Source organism: Geotrypetes seraphini, chromosome 2, assembly GCF_902459505.1.
Source record: "Geotrypetes seraphini chromosome 2, aGeoSer1.1, whole genome shotgun sequence".
Classification (NCBI taxonomy): Eukaryota; Metazoa; Chordata; class Amphibia; order Gymnophiona; family Dermophiidae; genus Geotrypetes; species Geotrypetes seraphini.
In genome coordinates, this window is record NC_047085.1 from 329,212,070 (window position 1) to 329,229,026 (window position 16,957).

A 16,957-nucleotide genomic window follows, 5' to 3' on the forward strand; every position below is an offset into this window, starting at 1 on the left:
GCCATGCATATTCATTGTGGAAATCCTCAAAACTCAACTGGGTGAGGCCCATTATTTTTTAAAAGCAGCTTCAGCTGAAGAGCCTTTGATGAAAAAAAAAGAAAAGAAAAGATACATTACTAAAAAAACAAACAATTTTACCAGTACTTCAGCACATGAGAAAGTCATTTTTCTTCCCTCACTTTCTCTGAATATACCAAGTTTGGCACTATTGGATGGCATGATGCAACACTACAGGAAAGATCACTTTTGTTCTTTTCAAAGAGAGGGGCAAGATAAATGTAACCTAAACTCTGGTTTCTATCTGATCTTGCTTCCTTGTATAAATCCTAACTCCAAGCAGTGGGCAATGCCACTCTTACCTTTCTCAGTCCGTGATTCATCATAATCTATTGCCTGCCCTTTCTTTAGAATTTTGATGGTCGGGTAGCCATTGATACCAAAACGGCCAGCAAGGCTTGTTGCCACTGTGGCATCGATTTTGGCAACCGGGATAGGAGGATCATTCTCCTTTAGAGTCTTGGCAATTTTTTCATATTCTGTTGCAAATTGCTTGCAATGCCCACACCTGTGATGAAGTAAAGTATCTAGTTCAAACAGGAGTCATAAAATAAAACTTACACATTAAGATAACCTGTGCTCTAATCAAGAGTAACTTATTACCCATGCAACCACTTTTCCATTTACATTAGCCTCACGAGAAGCAATTAATCTCCCCCCAAAAAATAAAAAATATTAACACTAAACATTCAAATTTTCAAACACTGACAATTCTACAATTCTAGGTTTAAAAAAAACAACAAAAAAAACTAACTTGGTCAGATGGGAGATTACATCAAAGAAATGTTGTCTGGAATGGGAACATCTGGAAGTAGTAGGAAAGCAGTGGGCAAAACTGAAGGGAGCTATTGTAAGGACAGTAAGCAAAAGAAAGCTGCTTTGGTTCTCAAAAGTAGTAGCTGAGAAGGTAAGGGGGGAAAAAATAGATTAGCTTTCATAAACTACAAAAAGATCAGAGAGGAAGAAGACAGGCTAAAATTGCTTTTCCGACTACTCAACCTTTTCCAGCTAAGACACAAATGGAATTAAAAAGAGCCGACACAGTAAAATGGGGGTGGGGGGGCAGACAGACTTTTTAGATATACAGTAACACCTTGGTTTACGAGCATAATTCATTCCGAAAACATGCTTGTAATCCAAAACACTCGTAAATCAAAGTGAATTTCCCCATAAGAAATAATGGAAGCTCACATGATTCTTTCCACAACCCAAAAACTTTAATGCAAATACTGCATGTACTTGTATTGCAAGACTTTGCTTGTTTAGAACAGTCACTACACTCTTGCAGCGTCAGAGAGAATAACCATCAGTTCAGTTCTGATGTTGTGATGTGTGTATACTGTATGTACTTGTATTGCAAGACATTGCTTGTATATCAAGTTAAGATATAATAAAATGTTTTGCTTGTCTTGCAAAATGCTTGCATACCAAGGTTTTACTGTATTAGTGATAGGAAGAAGTGCAAAAGTGACATTTGTGAGACTCAAAAGGTGAAGGGGAGAAATATGTAGAAGCTGATAAAGATAAGGCTGAATTGCTTAAAATAGATTAGGTTCTTACCTTGCTAATATCTTTTCTAATAGATAGCTGTGTCATTCTGGATGATCGGGTTATATCCCAGTGCTTGTGAGCCCTGCAGAAAGAATCCACTCTGGATTTTTTTAAAATCCCTCCTACTTTAGAGGGTTCTGCTGTCCCCAACAGTTAGTTCCAGAGTAGGCAATAGCACCTTCTAGAAACAGATGTGAAGGAGGGGTACAGGGAAACTCTCTGAAGAACAAGTATTATAATTTCAGAGCAGATTATAACACTCAAAACAATCAAGTCAAACAGAAACATTAATGGGGCCCAAAGTGTCATAGCAATAGACTACTTTTCATACCCTTAATGCTGACTAGCATTCAACTTGCAGGTTTAGATAAACATTATGAGTGAGACAATAGGCAGGCACAGGAAATAAATGACAGGGTAGGGTCCAGAATGACACCAATCTACTAGAAAATATATCATAGCAAGGTAACAACCTAATCTCTTTTTCTAGTGCAATAGGTGTGCCATTCTGAACGAGTGAGACATACAAAAGCAGTCCCAGAAATCTAGGGCGGGACTACTGCACCAGCTCATAACAAAAGGACCCAAAGGCAGAATACTCCCTTGCCGTCACATCCACTCTTTAAAACTTGGCAAATGTATGTAGAGTAGACCAAGTCATTGCCCAACAAATCTCCTCAGGGGAGATCGCCCGAGCTTCTGCCCATGACTAAGCCACACTTCTAGTTGAATGTGCCTTTATGGAAACAGGGAACTGGCAATCATGTCCTTGGAAGTCTGTGTACGGTGCCTAGCTGGATTTGTCAGCACAAAAAGATTGTCAGATAGCCTGAACTCTGTGGTGACCTTGAGATAAATCAGAGAAACATCCTTTTAATATACAACTTCTTCAGAACCTGGTCCTTTTTCTTAGCCTCTATGCCTGGATGCCTGGAATGCTGGCAATCTGACTTCCTGATTGCCATGGAACACCAAAACCACCTTTGGAAGAAAGGAAGGAACTGTGCGCAAAGACTCCAGCTTCAATAAATTTAAATAAAGGTTCTGCAAGAAAAAACCTGCAACTCTGAAACCCTTCTTGATGAGATAATGGGTGGCAAGTCAAATGCATGTAAAGCAAATGCATGCTGACAATTGCGCCCAGACATTTCAGCGTAATGACAATTTAGCACATGACGATGACTATGAACTGAGGTAATGGCCATCAGAAAAGCTTGTTTTGGGCATCAGATCCATAAAAAGACACTTCCTTCAGCAGCTTATATGGAGCTTGGCAAAGCCCCTGCAAAACCACGTTAAGATCCCAAGAAAGATGACTGAGGTTTTACCGGGGGCCTGATACGCAGTGCTCCCTTTAGGAATCTAGCTATATCCGGATGAGACGCCAACATAGTCTTTTTGCACTAGGGAATTGAACCTTGAAACAAGAGATTCATATGCAGCGGTAGACTGAACTCTGTCTCTTTGCAGGCATTCCAAGTCCCCATACCATGGCTGACGTCCAATCCAGAGCCACTAGGATCATCTGTCTGGGATGAAACATTACCCGATGGATGACTTGGCCTATCATGAAGGAATCACGTACATCAAACCTTGCGTTGGCCAATGCTGGACCACAACATTCAAACCTTTGCCTCCTGATTCAGCTCTTTGGCTGACCCCCCCCAACCACCTCCCCCCCCAAAAAAAAACAAACCAAACAAGAGGCACTTTGTTATCCACCGACACCATGAGATCATCGGCCCCCCCCACACCACGGTCTCATACTATGGAGTCAAATGCCTTCTAGGACAGTGACCATTTCCCTAGGTCTTCCTGCTGAGATAGTTTGCTTGCACATTGTCTACTTCCACTACATGTGCCGCTAATATCACTTGCAGGATTTCTGCCCATCTGAACATCAGCTTGGCCTCCAGGCTCAGTGGAGCACTTTTGGTGCCTCTCTGATGATTGACACAAGCCACTGCTGTAGCTTTGGCTGAGAACACCCTAATTGCTTTGCCTTCCAGGTGTTTTAGCTCCAAGTGGTTTATGGACCACTTCTTCTACGAGAGTCCATCGGCCCTGGACTACATGCCCATAACAATGTCCTCTCTAGTCATATAGACTGGCTCAGTAGTGGCATGCCTCTTGTCTTAGAGACTAGTCTCAGCCACCAACGTAAGCTCCGCTGAGCCTCCATCATCCATTCCAGTGGCTTCTGGAATGAATCAGTCTGTGAAGACCAGTGGGACATTAGAGCATGCTGGAGGAAATGCATATGAGGCATCGCCCAAGAGACTTTCTACGGTCACTATCATGGAACCTAGTATCTGGAGATAGTGAAACACTGGTAGGCACTGGCATTGTCAAGAAGTCAGAGATCTGTTTCACAAGCTTCTGTTTGCATGGCTTGGGAAGAAAGACCCAGCTTTTCACTGTGTCGAAGCATATTCTCAAGTACTCCAGTTGTTGAACCAGCTCTAAATGACTTTTGCGGAAGTTGATGATCTAACCCAGGTCCTACAACAAATGGACTACTTGAGTCACTGCACATTCTCCTTCCATTTTGGACAGCCAATCGTCCAAGTAGATATGCACTTAAATTCCCTTCTTTCAGAGATGGGCCACTGCCACCAACATTACCTTGGTGAAAGTTTGCAGCACCGTTGCAAGCCCAAATGAAAGGGCAGAGAACTAAGTGTCTTCCCAGCATATGGAATCTCAAGAAATCTCCTGTGAGTTGGATAATTGGAATATAGAGGTAGGCTTCTGTCAAATCCAAGGATGCCAGAAACTTCCCTTGAGTGATCACTGCAATGACTGACCAAAAAAAGTCTCCATGTAGAAGCGCATCACCTTTGAGATCACATTGACTGACTTCAGATCCAGGAGTGGTCTCCACTCAGTCTTTTTTGGGCACTATGAAGTATACAGAGTATCTGCCCAATTCTGCAGGCAGAATGGGCTATATTGCTCAAATGGCTAGTAGCCTGTCCACCATTGCTTAGACTTTGACCACTTCTTCTGGTCATCTAGCTGATGAATCTACAAAATGATCTGACAGATTATGTCGGGTTATGTCTGAGCTGATATGTGACCATGTCTCCTAGAATTCAGTTAGCCCTCTTCCTATCTGTGGGAGTTTGGCTATAGTCCTGGCCGTATTGGGACTTCTTGGAGGCTGTGGAAGAGCATGGTCCGGAGAACTAGGTACATCTAGAAGTTACAGTACCTTTGTCTGGAACCCTGCACCGCTCTCTAGGTGGAGAATCCTACAGAGTACTGATGAAGGCGTCTGGGCCCATGAAAATTATTCCACGTAGACCCTTGAGAGTTCCGAGGTCTACGGTATGGAAGTATCTTAGGACGACAATCAGCCATACTGGCCATAAGATAATCCAAACTCTTTCAAAAAGCATTTGCCCCTTAAAAGGGAGTCTGTCTAAGGAGGCTTTAGAGGCAGAATATCCCACCCTTTGTCTGATCCAAAACATTCTGCGGGTAGAAATGGAATAAGCTGAGACTTTGATCAAGACTAAATGTCAAACAGGGCATCAGTCACATAGTCAATCCCTTCCACGACTATTTAAAGGGACACCTCATCGTTCCTGCCTATGGTATGACATTCTCTGGAATGACAGGCAGGCACATGCCACAAAAGAGGCCACTGAGGCTGCCTTAAATTTCTGATGTTTGAGGACAACATCCACTCTGTGGTCCTGTGCAACATTCAAGACTATACCCTCCTCACTAGGAGGCAAGTCTACTTGGTAACCTGAGCAACCAGTACCTTAGGCTGGACAAATAACTAATGAAATTCAGGAGCCATGGATACAGCCTTGTCATTGTCTTATCTCCTATTAAAGAGCTCTCCAGGACCTCTTAATGGTCCATAATTAGGGCAGCTAAGATCCACATGTGACGGAAAAAATGAAGTGTGTGCCTGGAAAGCACTCAAATTGAGCACTGCACCACCACAGTCTGCAGAGCCTCCAAGCTTAACTCAAGCAGTGACTCTGGGATAAGCTCCAGCAATGCCATCACTTTAAATAGGCAGTATCTTGTCGGGTCTTCCCCTTGCTCAAGGGGGGGGGGGGGGGGACTACAGTCTACTGGCCTCCAGTCTGTTTATAAACCAGAATCCCCCCAGAAGAGACGATTCACTCTGAGACAGTAAAGGCATAGAATCAGACTTCCAGTCCCCCCAGTCAGTCCTTTTTAGACTGTTCCTGGCTTCTGCTCAGAAATTTCTGCTAAAGCATACGCACTTGGAGAGAACATATCCCCTTGCACAGACAGCATTGCCCCTTGACTACTATGGAAGGCACCCAACAGTTTAAATAAGCTTTCCACAATAGACTTGATAAAATCCAGCCCTCACCTAGCAATTTCCTGGGCTTGCCTGTGCTTTATCCCAAAAAAACAAAAAACCAGCCCGGGGAACTCCCTCTAAAGAGTCAAAAAAAATTCTGTGAAAGGGTTCTTGGAGGTGGTGAACCCTGGTTACAGCTCCCAGCAGCTCTTAAAAACACCAAAATACCCCCCAAACACAATTTTCCCATTAATTACAATAGGCAAGGATGCTATTGGTGCCCCCAAAGATGCTATTGATGCCTAACAGCTGTGCTCAAGCTCCTGACTGAGTCAAGTAAGTAAGCAAATGCTGAGGGCCCAGAACTCTGATCTCCACAAATATTCAGCAGGCTGGCTGAATACACAAAGGATACACCTGCAAGCTGCAGAAAGAATCTAGTCTTACCCAAGCAGGCATAATTGATCCTGGAACCACGAGCAACAAGACTGCAAAAACACATCATAAAAATAAAGGGAGATGATCAGAATGACAGCTTCATGCTCACCTGCCGAAGGAAGAACTGAAGAGGGCAGCAAAGACAAGAGAGGAGCTGAAAAGCTGTGATTGACATCTTCTGTAGAATGCTTGCGAGCAGACATACCTTACAGTTCAGCTACTCCAATATCTGCTAGTAAGAAGGGAAAACATCTACTTGCTCCTTTTGGATCACTATTAATTGCTACAGACAGTGTGATGCTTTTGATAGATGCCTTCTCTACTCCAACCTCCATAGATAAAATCAAAAGGACTTCCCAAAAAACATGCAATGTGTAGCTAAAGTCTTCAAATCCCCTGACGGTTTCACTGAATCATTTGTACCAAATATATCTGCAAACCTGTAGGTATAGTCTAGTATCCTCAAACCTCCTTCCTGCTCTTGCCCTTCAACTAGCAGGAGCTTGCTTCCACCAACTACCTCCCCCTATAGCTAAAAAAAATGCATGTATCTAAACAGGTTCTTACATGGAAAGGGAAAGTACCAGATCACCATAGATCTTATTAATGAGCGACTCCTAGAATATAGAGCTAGAACATAGAGACAATGTTTTAAGCAAGGTCAAGGCATTTGTATACAATGAGGACAAAAATCACACACAAAACTTAGCAGTATTTTATACCTACCAGGGGGCATAGAATTCTAACAATACAGTGTCTTTGTCAGCAGTAAAAGTTTCAAAATTTGTGTCGGTCAATATTAAAACACCGTTGTCTTCCTTTACTTCAGTATCCTCCTCCTTTTCTTCCTCCTCCTCATCGTCGTCTTCCTCTTCTACATCTACAGCTTCTTCCTCTGGAAGAGATTCTAAAATATAAATGGAAGAGGAACAGAGTGGCAACTGATCATACAGAGCATTAAGGCAACAATTACTTACACAAGACCATTTATTTTTCTCATTACAAAGAAAATTTACAATATGCCTCCCCCTAAGGTGCTTTTACTTTAAAGCCAATACAAAAAAGTGGCAGAGATTCATAAGGTAAAAAAATACCCCAAAACAAAACCCTAGCCAGATGTAAGAATGGTTTAAGCCCACCTGGTTTGCCTGCTATTTTGTCACAAGACTTACTAGCTTTGTCTCTGCCCTTATTCTGCTACCACAGTTTATTGTATTCATGCTTTGCAAGCTTGAACTCTGCCAAACATTTTAGACTGACTGAAAGTCTATTCCAGGAGTCTCAATGTTACTTCTTTTATGTTCCTACACTTCAGTTTCACATAATGACCACCTGAAGGTTTGGAAGCAAGAGAGAAAAAGAATGAGAATATATAGTAGACTCTCAATTAACCGGCACCCGTAGGGATTGATAGATGCCAGATAAATGTAGTTTCTGGTTGCTTGAGAGTTACTATTAAAAATAGGTCTAATACTATACCCCATATTATATAATCTGTTCCAGACAAACTACCAGACATGTGGTAGGCAAAGCATGGGTGTACTCAGGTGTCACATGCCAAGTTTACACTTAAATTTCTGCCAGAAATTGATTTTATTTTCATTTTTATTTAAAAGTATTACAGCATTTCTTCAATTTTGGTGGGTTGCTGAGAGTTCTGGTTGCTTGACTTCTAGTTAACAGATAGTCTACTGTATTTAATTCTATGTCCGCAAGATGCTTCGGTATAATATAGTCCATGCCCTTTTTCAAATCACCTCTACCTTAACAATATTCTTCTCAAGCTATAGTCTCTGAAGGAAACAATCCTTGAGGTAGGGTCTCTTCAGGAAGGTAATATTGCTGTTGATATACCTAATGGTTAGAGTAGTAGGCTGAGAACTAGGGATAAAGGGTTAAAATCTGCTAAATTCTCCTTGTGGTCATGGGCAGAATCACTTAAGCCTTCACTGTCTCAGAAAAAAATTCTTAAAAATTATGAGCAGAAAAATTACTTATAGTAACTGAATATAACGTACCTTGAAATATTACTGAAAAGGTCCAAGCTAAAATAAAATCCCTTTCTTCACCTCTCTCAACAGCTTTGACTGGCTATTTTGCAGGGCTATGAGGTTGGTACATAAAACCTTTCACTATAACTCCTTTATTTATGGTATCTCCAACTCCAACTATATAGGTGCTGTACTACATGGCTTCTTGGGATTTTGGTTTATGTTTATAATTTTTGGGTAGGTACAGTAGACTTATTGGCACTCATGGGGATTGGTAGATGCCAGATTAAATGTAGTTTCTGGTTGCTTGAGAGTTAATGTCTCCCTTCCCACTTCATCTTGCTGGTCTGAGTCACTCTCTATCAACCCCCTACCCTCACTCGCAGGTTCAGCATTGGTTCCTCTCTTTCCACCCTCCTTTATGGTCTGGGTCATTTTCTCTAACCCCCCCCCCCTTCCTAGTTTTAGTATTCATCATCTCCCTTCCCCCTGCAGGTCCTTCCCTCACATACACTTTTGGTCCACCATCCCTAATCCCCTCCCACGCGAGTACAGCCAGTATCCTGTGCTCTCCCGAAGCAGCAGCACTGTAAGCAGGCAACTCTGTAGTCAACCCTGGCTGCTGCTGCTGCTTCTTCTTGAAGGGCTGGAGGGAAGGGAGGGGTTGTCTGGTCAGGACTGGCTGCCGCTGCTGCTTTGATGGCAGGATGAATTTTTTTTTGCTGGTTGGTTGAGTACTGGTTAACTGGGATTCTACTGCATTATGGATTTGACATTTGTGTGCAACAGAAGTATTTTGTTAGCATGATTTTTCAATGCAGTTGTCTCAATAGTGGAGAGGATATTTGTGAGGAGGAGGGGAAGATAGGGCTTTTATTGATTCTTGTTCTGTATTTGTGATTTATAAAATGATAGTTGTACAGAATATTGTTTTTTTACACTTTAATAAAATTATTTCAATATAAAATCAAGGCTTGTGCATATGGGATCAGACAGCATTCGCAGGGATGGGGAATTGATGGGGACAAACTTTGTCCCTGTGTCATTCTCTAGGTGCCACTTTCACTATCATAAAATATACTACATTTTGTAATCAAAGAGCTTGATATCAAAATAATCAAATTAGTAGTCTTGTATTCCACCATTTTTCAGTTCAAATTCAGAGCGGACTAAAAGAACCACCCTAAATTAAAAGGAGCATAAGAACATAAGAATAGTCTTACTGGGTCAGACCAATGGTCCATTAAGCCCAGCAGCCTGTTCTCATGGTGGCCAATCCAGGTCACCAGTACCTGGTAAAAACCCAGAGTAGCAACACCAGGCAGTGGCTTACTTCATGTCTTTCTCAACAACAGACTATGGACTTTTCCTCTAGGAAATTGTCCAAACCTTTCTTAAAACCAGCTACGCTATCTGCTCTTACCACAAACTCTGGCAATGCATTCCAGAGCTTAACTATTTGTTGAGTGAAAAAATATTTCTTCCTATTGGTTTTAAAAGTATTTCCCTGTAACTTAATTGAGTGTCCTAATCCTTAAAATCGATCCACTTGTACCCATTCTACTCCAATCAGAATTTTGTAGACTTCAATCATATCTCCCCTCAGCTGTCTCTTTTCCAAGATGAAGAGCCATAACCTTTTTAGTCTTTCCTCATACGAGAGGAGTCCTATCCCTTTTATTATCTTGGTCACTCTTTGAACCTTTTCTAGTGCCGCTATATCTTTCTTGAGGTAAGGAGACTAGAACTGAATATGATACTCCAAGTGAGGCCACACCATGAAGCGGTAGAGGCATTATAAACATTCTTACCCCCTCTTTTACAAAGGTGCGCTAAGCTTTTTAGCGTTCATGGTTAGCACACACGCTGATTTAGTGCATGTTAAATCTGCGTTAAAGTGCTTAACATGCCTTTGTAAAAGAGGGCCTTAGTCTTGTTAACCAAACTTTTAAAAAATAATTCCTAGCAACTTGTTTGTTTTTTTTTTGGCTGCTGACATACATTAGGTGGAAAGTTTCATCGTATTGTCTATAATGATACCTAGATCTTTCTCTTGGAGGGCTGCAGGACTAATGAAGGAGGGAGGGGTTTGATAAGGATTTGCTTGGACTGCTAGACCGGCTGGAGCTGAAGGGAAGGGAGACAGTTACTGGATCTGGTCTGGGGATTGGGGGGAGAAGGGAAATAGGTACTGGGCTCATGTGGTGGGCGGAGTGGAGCTGGAGGAAAGGGAGATGTGTCAGACCCACACTTGGGCGCTGAAGGGAGAGGCTAGAGGCAAGAGAAAGAGGTGCAGGACCTGCAGGGAGGAAGAGAAGGAAAGGGAAAAGCTGAGCAATGGGGATGAAGGAAGAGTGAGTGAAATATTGAAACCTTCAAGATCATGAAGGGCATAGAAAAAATAGACAGGGACAGATTTTTCAAATTAAGGGGATCAATAAGTACAAGGGGGCACTCGGAGAAATTGAAAGGGGAGAGGTTTAGAACAAACGCCAGGAAGTTTTTTTCACACAGAGGGTGGTGGATACATGGAACGCGCTACCAGAGGATGCGATAAACAGGAGCACACTACAGGGGTTCAAAGAAGCTTTGGATAGGTACTGGAAGACAAAGGGATTGAGGGGTACAGATAAGAGTAGAGGTAGATTATAGGGATGGGATTAGAGGTAAGTTACAAAATTAATCAGGGACCACTGTTCAGGCACTAGGCCTGATGGGCCGCCGCGGGAGCGGACCGCTGAGCAAGATGGACCTCTGGTCTGACTCAGCGGGGGCAACTTCTTATGTTCTTAAGAGAGGAAAGAGAGTGTGTGAAAAGCCATTGGTGTTGGGGAGTAAGAGAAGGGAGAAGCTGGACACAGGTATATATACACAAAGAGGGGAGATGGTAGGCATGGATGGGAGCATAGAACAGGGACCAAAAGGGGAATGCTGCATAGGGTGGTATATGGACACAGAGGAGTAATGCTAGACATGGGAGGGTATATGGACAAGTCTTCTTTCATCTGCATGAAAGCATTCAGTATTATCAGAACATAAACACAAATGTAACCATTATATTTGTCAACTTCAAATTTCAAATGTAAAGCTTGACACCTTAAATTGTTCCAAATGGGTATATTTAAAACACATTATTCTTCTCACCTAGGCCAAGCCTGAATGGCCCATTCAATGCAAGTTGTTCTGTACAGTAGTTCATTCCCCAACAGAAATGACATCTTTAATTCACATATGACAAATATCTTCAAGGCAATACTTTTGCATGGTGTGCTGCTACATTAATACGTTTTCAGGTTTTTTTACCATAGGGCTTCCGATACGATTCCTCACTCCAAATTAGCCATAAAAGATGTAATGTCAAAATTTTTTTTGCTCCACTCTTTTCCATCAAGGAAATGATTTGACTTGCTATGCAGATTCTATATTTTCAACGCAGCACAGAGCACACACAGCTTTCATTACAACTGCCATAACAAATTTAAATGGATGTGTCACTGAACACATTTTTAAAACATCCAAATCAGCCATTAGTAAAGCCATCAATAAAATCCAAATATAGTCAAAATTGTCAGTTTTATGAAGTCTGCCATTTTATATGTTAGGATTTAACCAAGAAGATTAATATTTAACTTCTTCAGTACAGGATTAACACAGAAGCTTTCTGCAACAAAGAGAAAAAAAGTTAAGCATCCATGATTTGCATGGCAAGAGTCAGATGAGCATTTGATCTACATTAGAGAATGACACGGGGATGGATACCTGCGGTTACTCACAGGGCAGGGACAGGGACTGAGCCCACAGGGATAGCGACAATCTTTGTCCCCATGCCATTTTCTAAAATCTTGAGACTAGTATCAATATGTAAAAATTTCATCCTGTATTGAAAATTGAGTTCATTGATTAAAACAAACCAAACAAACTTCAGAAGCTGCTTTTGAATTTCAGTGTACTGTTAAATGACATCATTTGTGTCTGTCTGCCATCTGCAACATCCTTCCATCATGTGCCCAGCTGCTCAAGCAATCTTACTGTTACTGCAACACTCATCCATTGTTGCTGACATCAAGAAACATTTCCAACCTTTAATAGACACTTGTTTTCGTGTTCATCCACTACACAGTTTAGGTTCTCTTCTACACTTATGTCTGAAAGACAATCCAATTACCTTCCCATATGATGTAAAAAGATAGGCAACCGAAACCAAATCTTTGGGAAAGATGTACCAAAACCAGATTGAAATGGAAACCTTTATTTGTGATTTATAAACTGCTGTCCATTTATAAACCACTGTGATTTATAAACTGCTATCCCTTTTTATATTTTAAAAGAAAGATTTAAATATAAAATCATAAGTGTTCCGAGGCATATGCAAATGGAGGACAGAGCCTGAGAGGACGGGGACAAACTTTGCCCCAGTGTCATTCTCCAACATAAAATAAAAAAATGCTAAAGCTGTGAGTTCCAATATCTCAAATAAATGGAACACATAGAGAGTAACAATATCTTGGGTGAAGAAAAGACCTCAGTGAAACAGAACTGCGAAGCCAAATAGCATTCATGTACTAGTCACATATTTTGAGCAATCATTGGTCAAAAAAACCTCCCCCTTTTTTAAAAATTGAAAACACCCTTTTATTCTATTATTCTATATATGTTTTCTTTTTTTTTTTTAAATCAATGTTCAAGCAAGACATCATATTTAAAATCCTTGCCATGTATAAAAAGGGGAAAAGGGAGCCACTACCACTCAGCTCTTTCAAGGGAGCTTCACCTCTTACCAACCTAGAAGCTTTCTCTCAGCAGCGTCGTGCAAAGAAAGTTCTGGGTCAGCGAGAGGCAAGGCTGCCTTGAAAGAGCTGAGGTTAGAGAACTGCAGCAGCAACTGGAGAAGGGGAAAATGAAAGAGACGTTGGACAATGGGGAGAAGGGAAAGGAGAGAGATGCTATACTGCATAGGTTGAGGGGTGGGGGAATGCCAGACAGAATATGCACTGCCTCTGGAGGAACCCGAGCCAAGAATGGGGGGTTGGGGGGCTTGACCTCCCACAGCTACACCCTTACGAGGGAAGAGAATGCCAAAGATGTTAGACCCAGAGGAAGTAGTCAAGCTGAATGGAAACGCAGTTGGAAAGAGCAAGAAATGCACTGGATAAGAACATAAAATAGCCTTACTGGATCAGACTAATGGTCCATCTAGCTCAGTAGCCCATCCTCACGGTGGCCAATCCAGGTCATTAGTACCTGGCAAAAAACCAATGAGTAGCTACTGATCCAGGGCAACCTGTAGCTTCCCCCATGTATGTCTCAATAACAGACTATGGACTTTTCCTCCAGGAAATTGTCCAAACCTCTCTTAAAACCAGCTACGCTATCCACTTGTACCACAACCTTTGGCAACTCGTTCTAGAGCTTAACTATTCTCCGAGTTAAAAAAATACTTCCTCCAATTGGTTTTAAAAGTATTTCCCTGTAACTTCATCAAGCGTCCAAGTCTTTGTAATTTTTGACAGAGCGAAAAATCGATCCACTTGTACCCGTTCTATTCCAATCAGGATATCTCCCCTCAGCTGCCTTTTTCAAGCTGAAAAGCCCTAACCTTTTTAGTCTTTCCTCATAAGAGAGGAATTCCATCTCTTTTATCATCTTGATTGTTCTTCTTTAAACCTTTTCTAGTGCCCCTTATATCTTTCTTGAAATAACAAGACCAGAACTGAATGCAGTACTCCAGGTGAGGTCGCACCATGGAGCAGTACAGAGGCATTATCTTAGTCTTGTTAACCATCCCTTTTTAATAATTCCTACATTTTGATTGCTTTTTTAGTCACTGCACAATGGGCGGAAGGTTTCAATGTATCACTTTGCATTTGTCCACAATAAATTTCATCTGCCATTTGGACGCCCAGTCTTTCAATTTCCTAAGGTTTGCCTGGATGCAGCCCTCCTGGAAGCAATGGGGGCTAGATCCAGGTGGTTGCAGCCCTTCTGGAAGCAAAGATCTGCTCTATCCACCTTTGCTCAATCCTGCCCCCAAAGGTAAACTGTAGGTCAGGGGGTCAGGACAGGGCAAAGAGCCAGACAACAGTGGCTGCAAAATGAAAATGAAAAGAACTCTGCAAAATGCAAAGAACTCTGTTCTTAAGGTAGCATTTTAAAAATCCAGACGATCCTGCTTTTACCCAGGCCCGGGAAAGTGCCCCTGCTCTTCCCAAATTTAATACAAATATTTTTTAAAAATTGTTCTTGAATGTGCTACCTATTTAGTCAGTAATACTCAGAATGAAATACAAATCAATAATACTGTTCTGCTGATCTGGCCTTAGAATCGTACCAAATCAAGCAAAGCATACCTACTACATGATGACTTAAATTATACCAGCCTTTGGACAAGTCATTTAGGTAAACAGGTAATGTGGTCAATTTAAAAACAAAGGGAACACATCTGATCTTAAAAAAAGAAAAAGGGAAGTTGCCAGACAAAATGCATTAAACAAAAAACAGCAAAAGAATGCAGAAACAAAAAATTGTTACTTTGAATGCTGCTTGTTATAGGGTATACGATCACTCAGCTGTGATCCTAATACAATAAGACAAGATACCAACTCTCCTCCGCCTCAACACTAGAATTCACTTATCCCTGTATTCATATACAGGGCCAAAAAAAATAGGTCGACAGAGACAATACTTATGCCAATGAAAGAGCAACTGCACTAGGTACCATTTGCAGTTGCCTTCATGAAAGTAAAAAGAGACATTGGGCAGTTCAACTGGTAGCTCTATATTACAATAAGCTTTTAAAGGAAAATATGTGGATTTGGCATAAACTCTGAGACACAATATAACACCTCCATTCAACCTTAACAGCAATACTATCATTTTGATTTACAATATTTCACATTATCAGACTGAAAAAAGTTCACCTTTCCACCGCCTCTCTCAATCTTCTTCTTCCCCTTTGCTTTACCCCTCTTTTCTCTGATAAAAGTAGTGTGGCTGCTGTCAGCTCGTCACCCATAATTAAAGGACCAATACAAAGTAAATACCGTGCAACAACTTCTTGAACTTAAAGTGGGTTGCGTGTTCACTGCCGAACACATGTATTGTTAACACAATAAGAAACGTAGGGGGGGGGGGGGGAGATATCGATACTTTTCGGACTTGTAAACGAAATAGAAATAAATCTATCACGTTGCTTAGATTTACTAACTTTTTTGTCTTTTTGTTGGGTATCGACCCCATTAGGATGGGGATTCCCTCACCTCTGAGTTGCGACAAATCTCAGGACTTCCCAACTAAAGGACAATCAATCCCGATTAAAACATGTTGGATGTCTTTCCTTTTTTTTGGGGGGGGGGGGGGAAAAGGGAAGAGATTTCCCAAATGTGAACTTAAATTCCACCAAAGGCTATTTCTCGGTTATAGAGCTTGTCACACCTCGAAGCCCCTTTCCCGGGGGGGAGGCTTCTTTTGCACTGTTACCGTTTCCCTCCAGTCGTATTTCGCGCTCACCTCCTGTCTCCGCCGCGCGGGCCATCTCATTCAGCCGCGCGAGCCCCACAAGTAACAGCAGCGACCACCCGACTTTACCCAGCGACATCACGACCCCACGCCACTCTACAGCACCACCACTCGCAACCACCCTCAGAGCACCTAAATTCAGCACGCTCCAGCCGCTACCCCGAGCCGATTGGTCGGCCCGACAAGACGCCTAACCCAGTAGCCAATCAGCTTTTTCTAGGCCGTACGTGTGCGTCGTATCGCTTCACGTAAAAAGTCCAGGACGGGATACATACAGCCTAGGCTCAGACCGGCCCACCTTTTTGTTTCTAACCTGAGCTGCCCGCCTCCCATTGGCCACCAGTACACTCAACCAATAGCGGGCTGACACTTCTCCCCAATAGGCAATGCATAGGGCGGTGACCAGGAAACGGATACTAAACACGTCGCTCTCGGATTGGTGGAGATTCTAGAATAGGTGATGAGGAAGATGGGGCTTGAAGTTGATTGGCTCCTGGGTACTGGCGGGGTGGGGAAAGGCTTGAATAGTGTTGAAAGAGCCCGTCGGTGGTATCCGCGCGTAGTGTTTTCTGAGGGGTGGAGGTAGTAATGGGAGCAAACAAACGCGTTCTTGGTAAATGTTGGTTTTATGTTGGGGTGTTTATTATGTTATAAAATAGCCTTGATGGAGAATAAGACCTGTAATAAACTTTTCCCGAGTTAAGCATGAGCTTATTGTAGTCTTGTTTTTTTAAAAAAAAATATTTGGAGAAGGTTAAGAAATACAGTGTAACTGTAATATTATGTATTGTGTAGCATCTGTTATCTGTATTGCGAATAATTTTATAGAATTAGGAGCTAACTTTTCAAAAATGACGGAGGACGCGATAAGGGGCGGCGTTGAGCAAAACAAAAATTATTTCTAGTATTCTTTCGGGGCTTTTTTAAAGGATAGGGAATTATTGAAAAATTGATTAAACTCACGGATTTGGTAGCTAACACCATGAAGTGGAGGAAACAATTTTTGGCATATCTTACGGTCCCCAACTAAACAACTAGGGTCTCAATGTATTACCCCGAGAAGTTTGAAGATCCCGAGGAGTTGTGTAAATTTCTTGCTGGGTACTTG

General features: G+C 41.9%; 1 protein-coding gene across 2 annotated transcripts in view; it reads right to left on the minus strand.

Moving 5' to 3' along the window:
- The window catches only part of PDIA4 (protein disulfide isomerase family A member 4), an 84,173-nt gene extending 68,121 nt beyond the window's left edge, over positions 1-16,052 (minus strand). Inside the window, exons 1-4 of one of the 2 annotated variants that reach the window (XM_033930187.1) lie at positions 15,841-15,992; positions 11,479-11,995; positions 7,070-7,250; positions 363-568 (exon numbers count right to left, since the gene is read on the minus strand). In XM_033930187.1, coding sequence (XP_033786078.1) covers positions 363-568; positions 7,070-7,250; positions 11,479-11,533 — 442 coding nt within the window. In that variant the 5' untranslated portion in view covers positions 11,534-11,995; positions 15,841-15,992. Of the gene's footprint in view, positions 1-362; positions 569-7,069; positions 7,251-11,478; positions 11,996-15,840 lie in introns of both variants that reach the window. The other variant, XM_033930186.1, reaches the window with a different exon arrangement.
- Between the last annotated feature and the right edge of the window lie 905 nt (positions 16,053-16,957).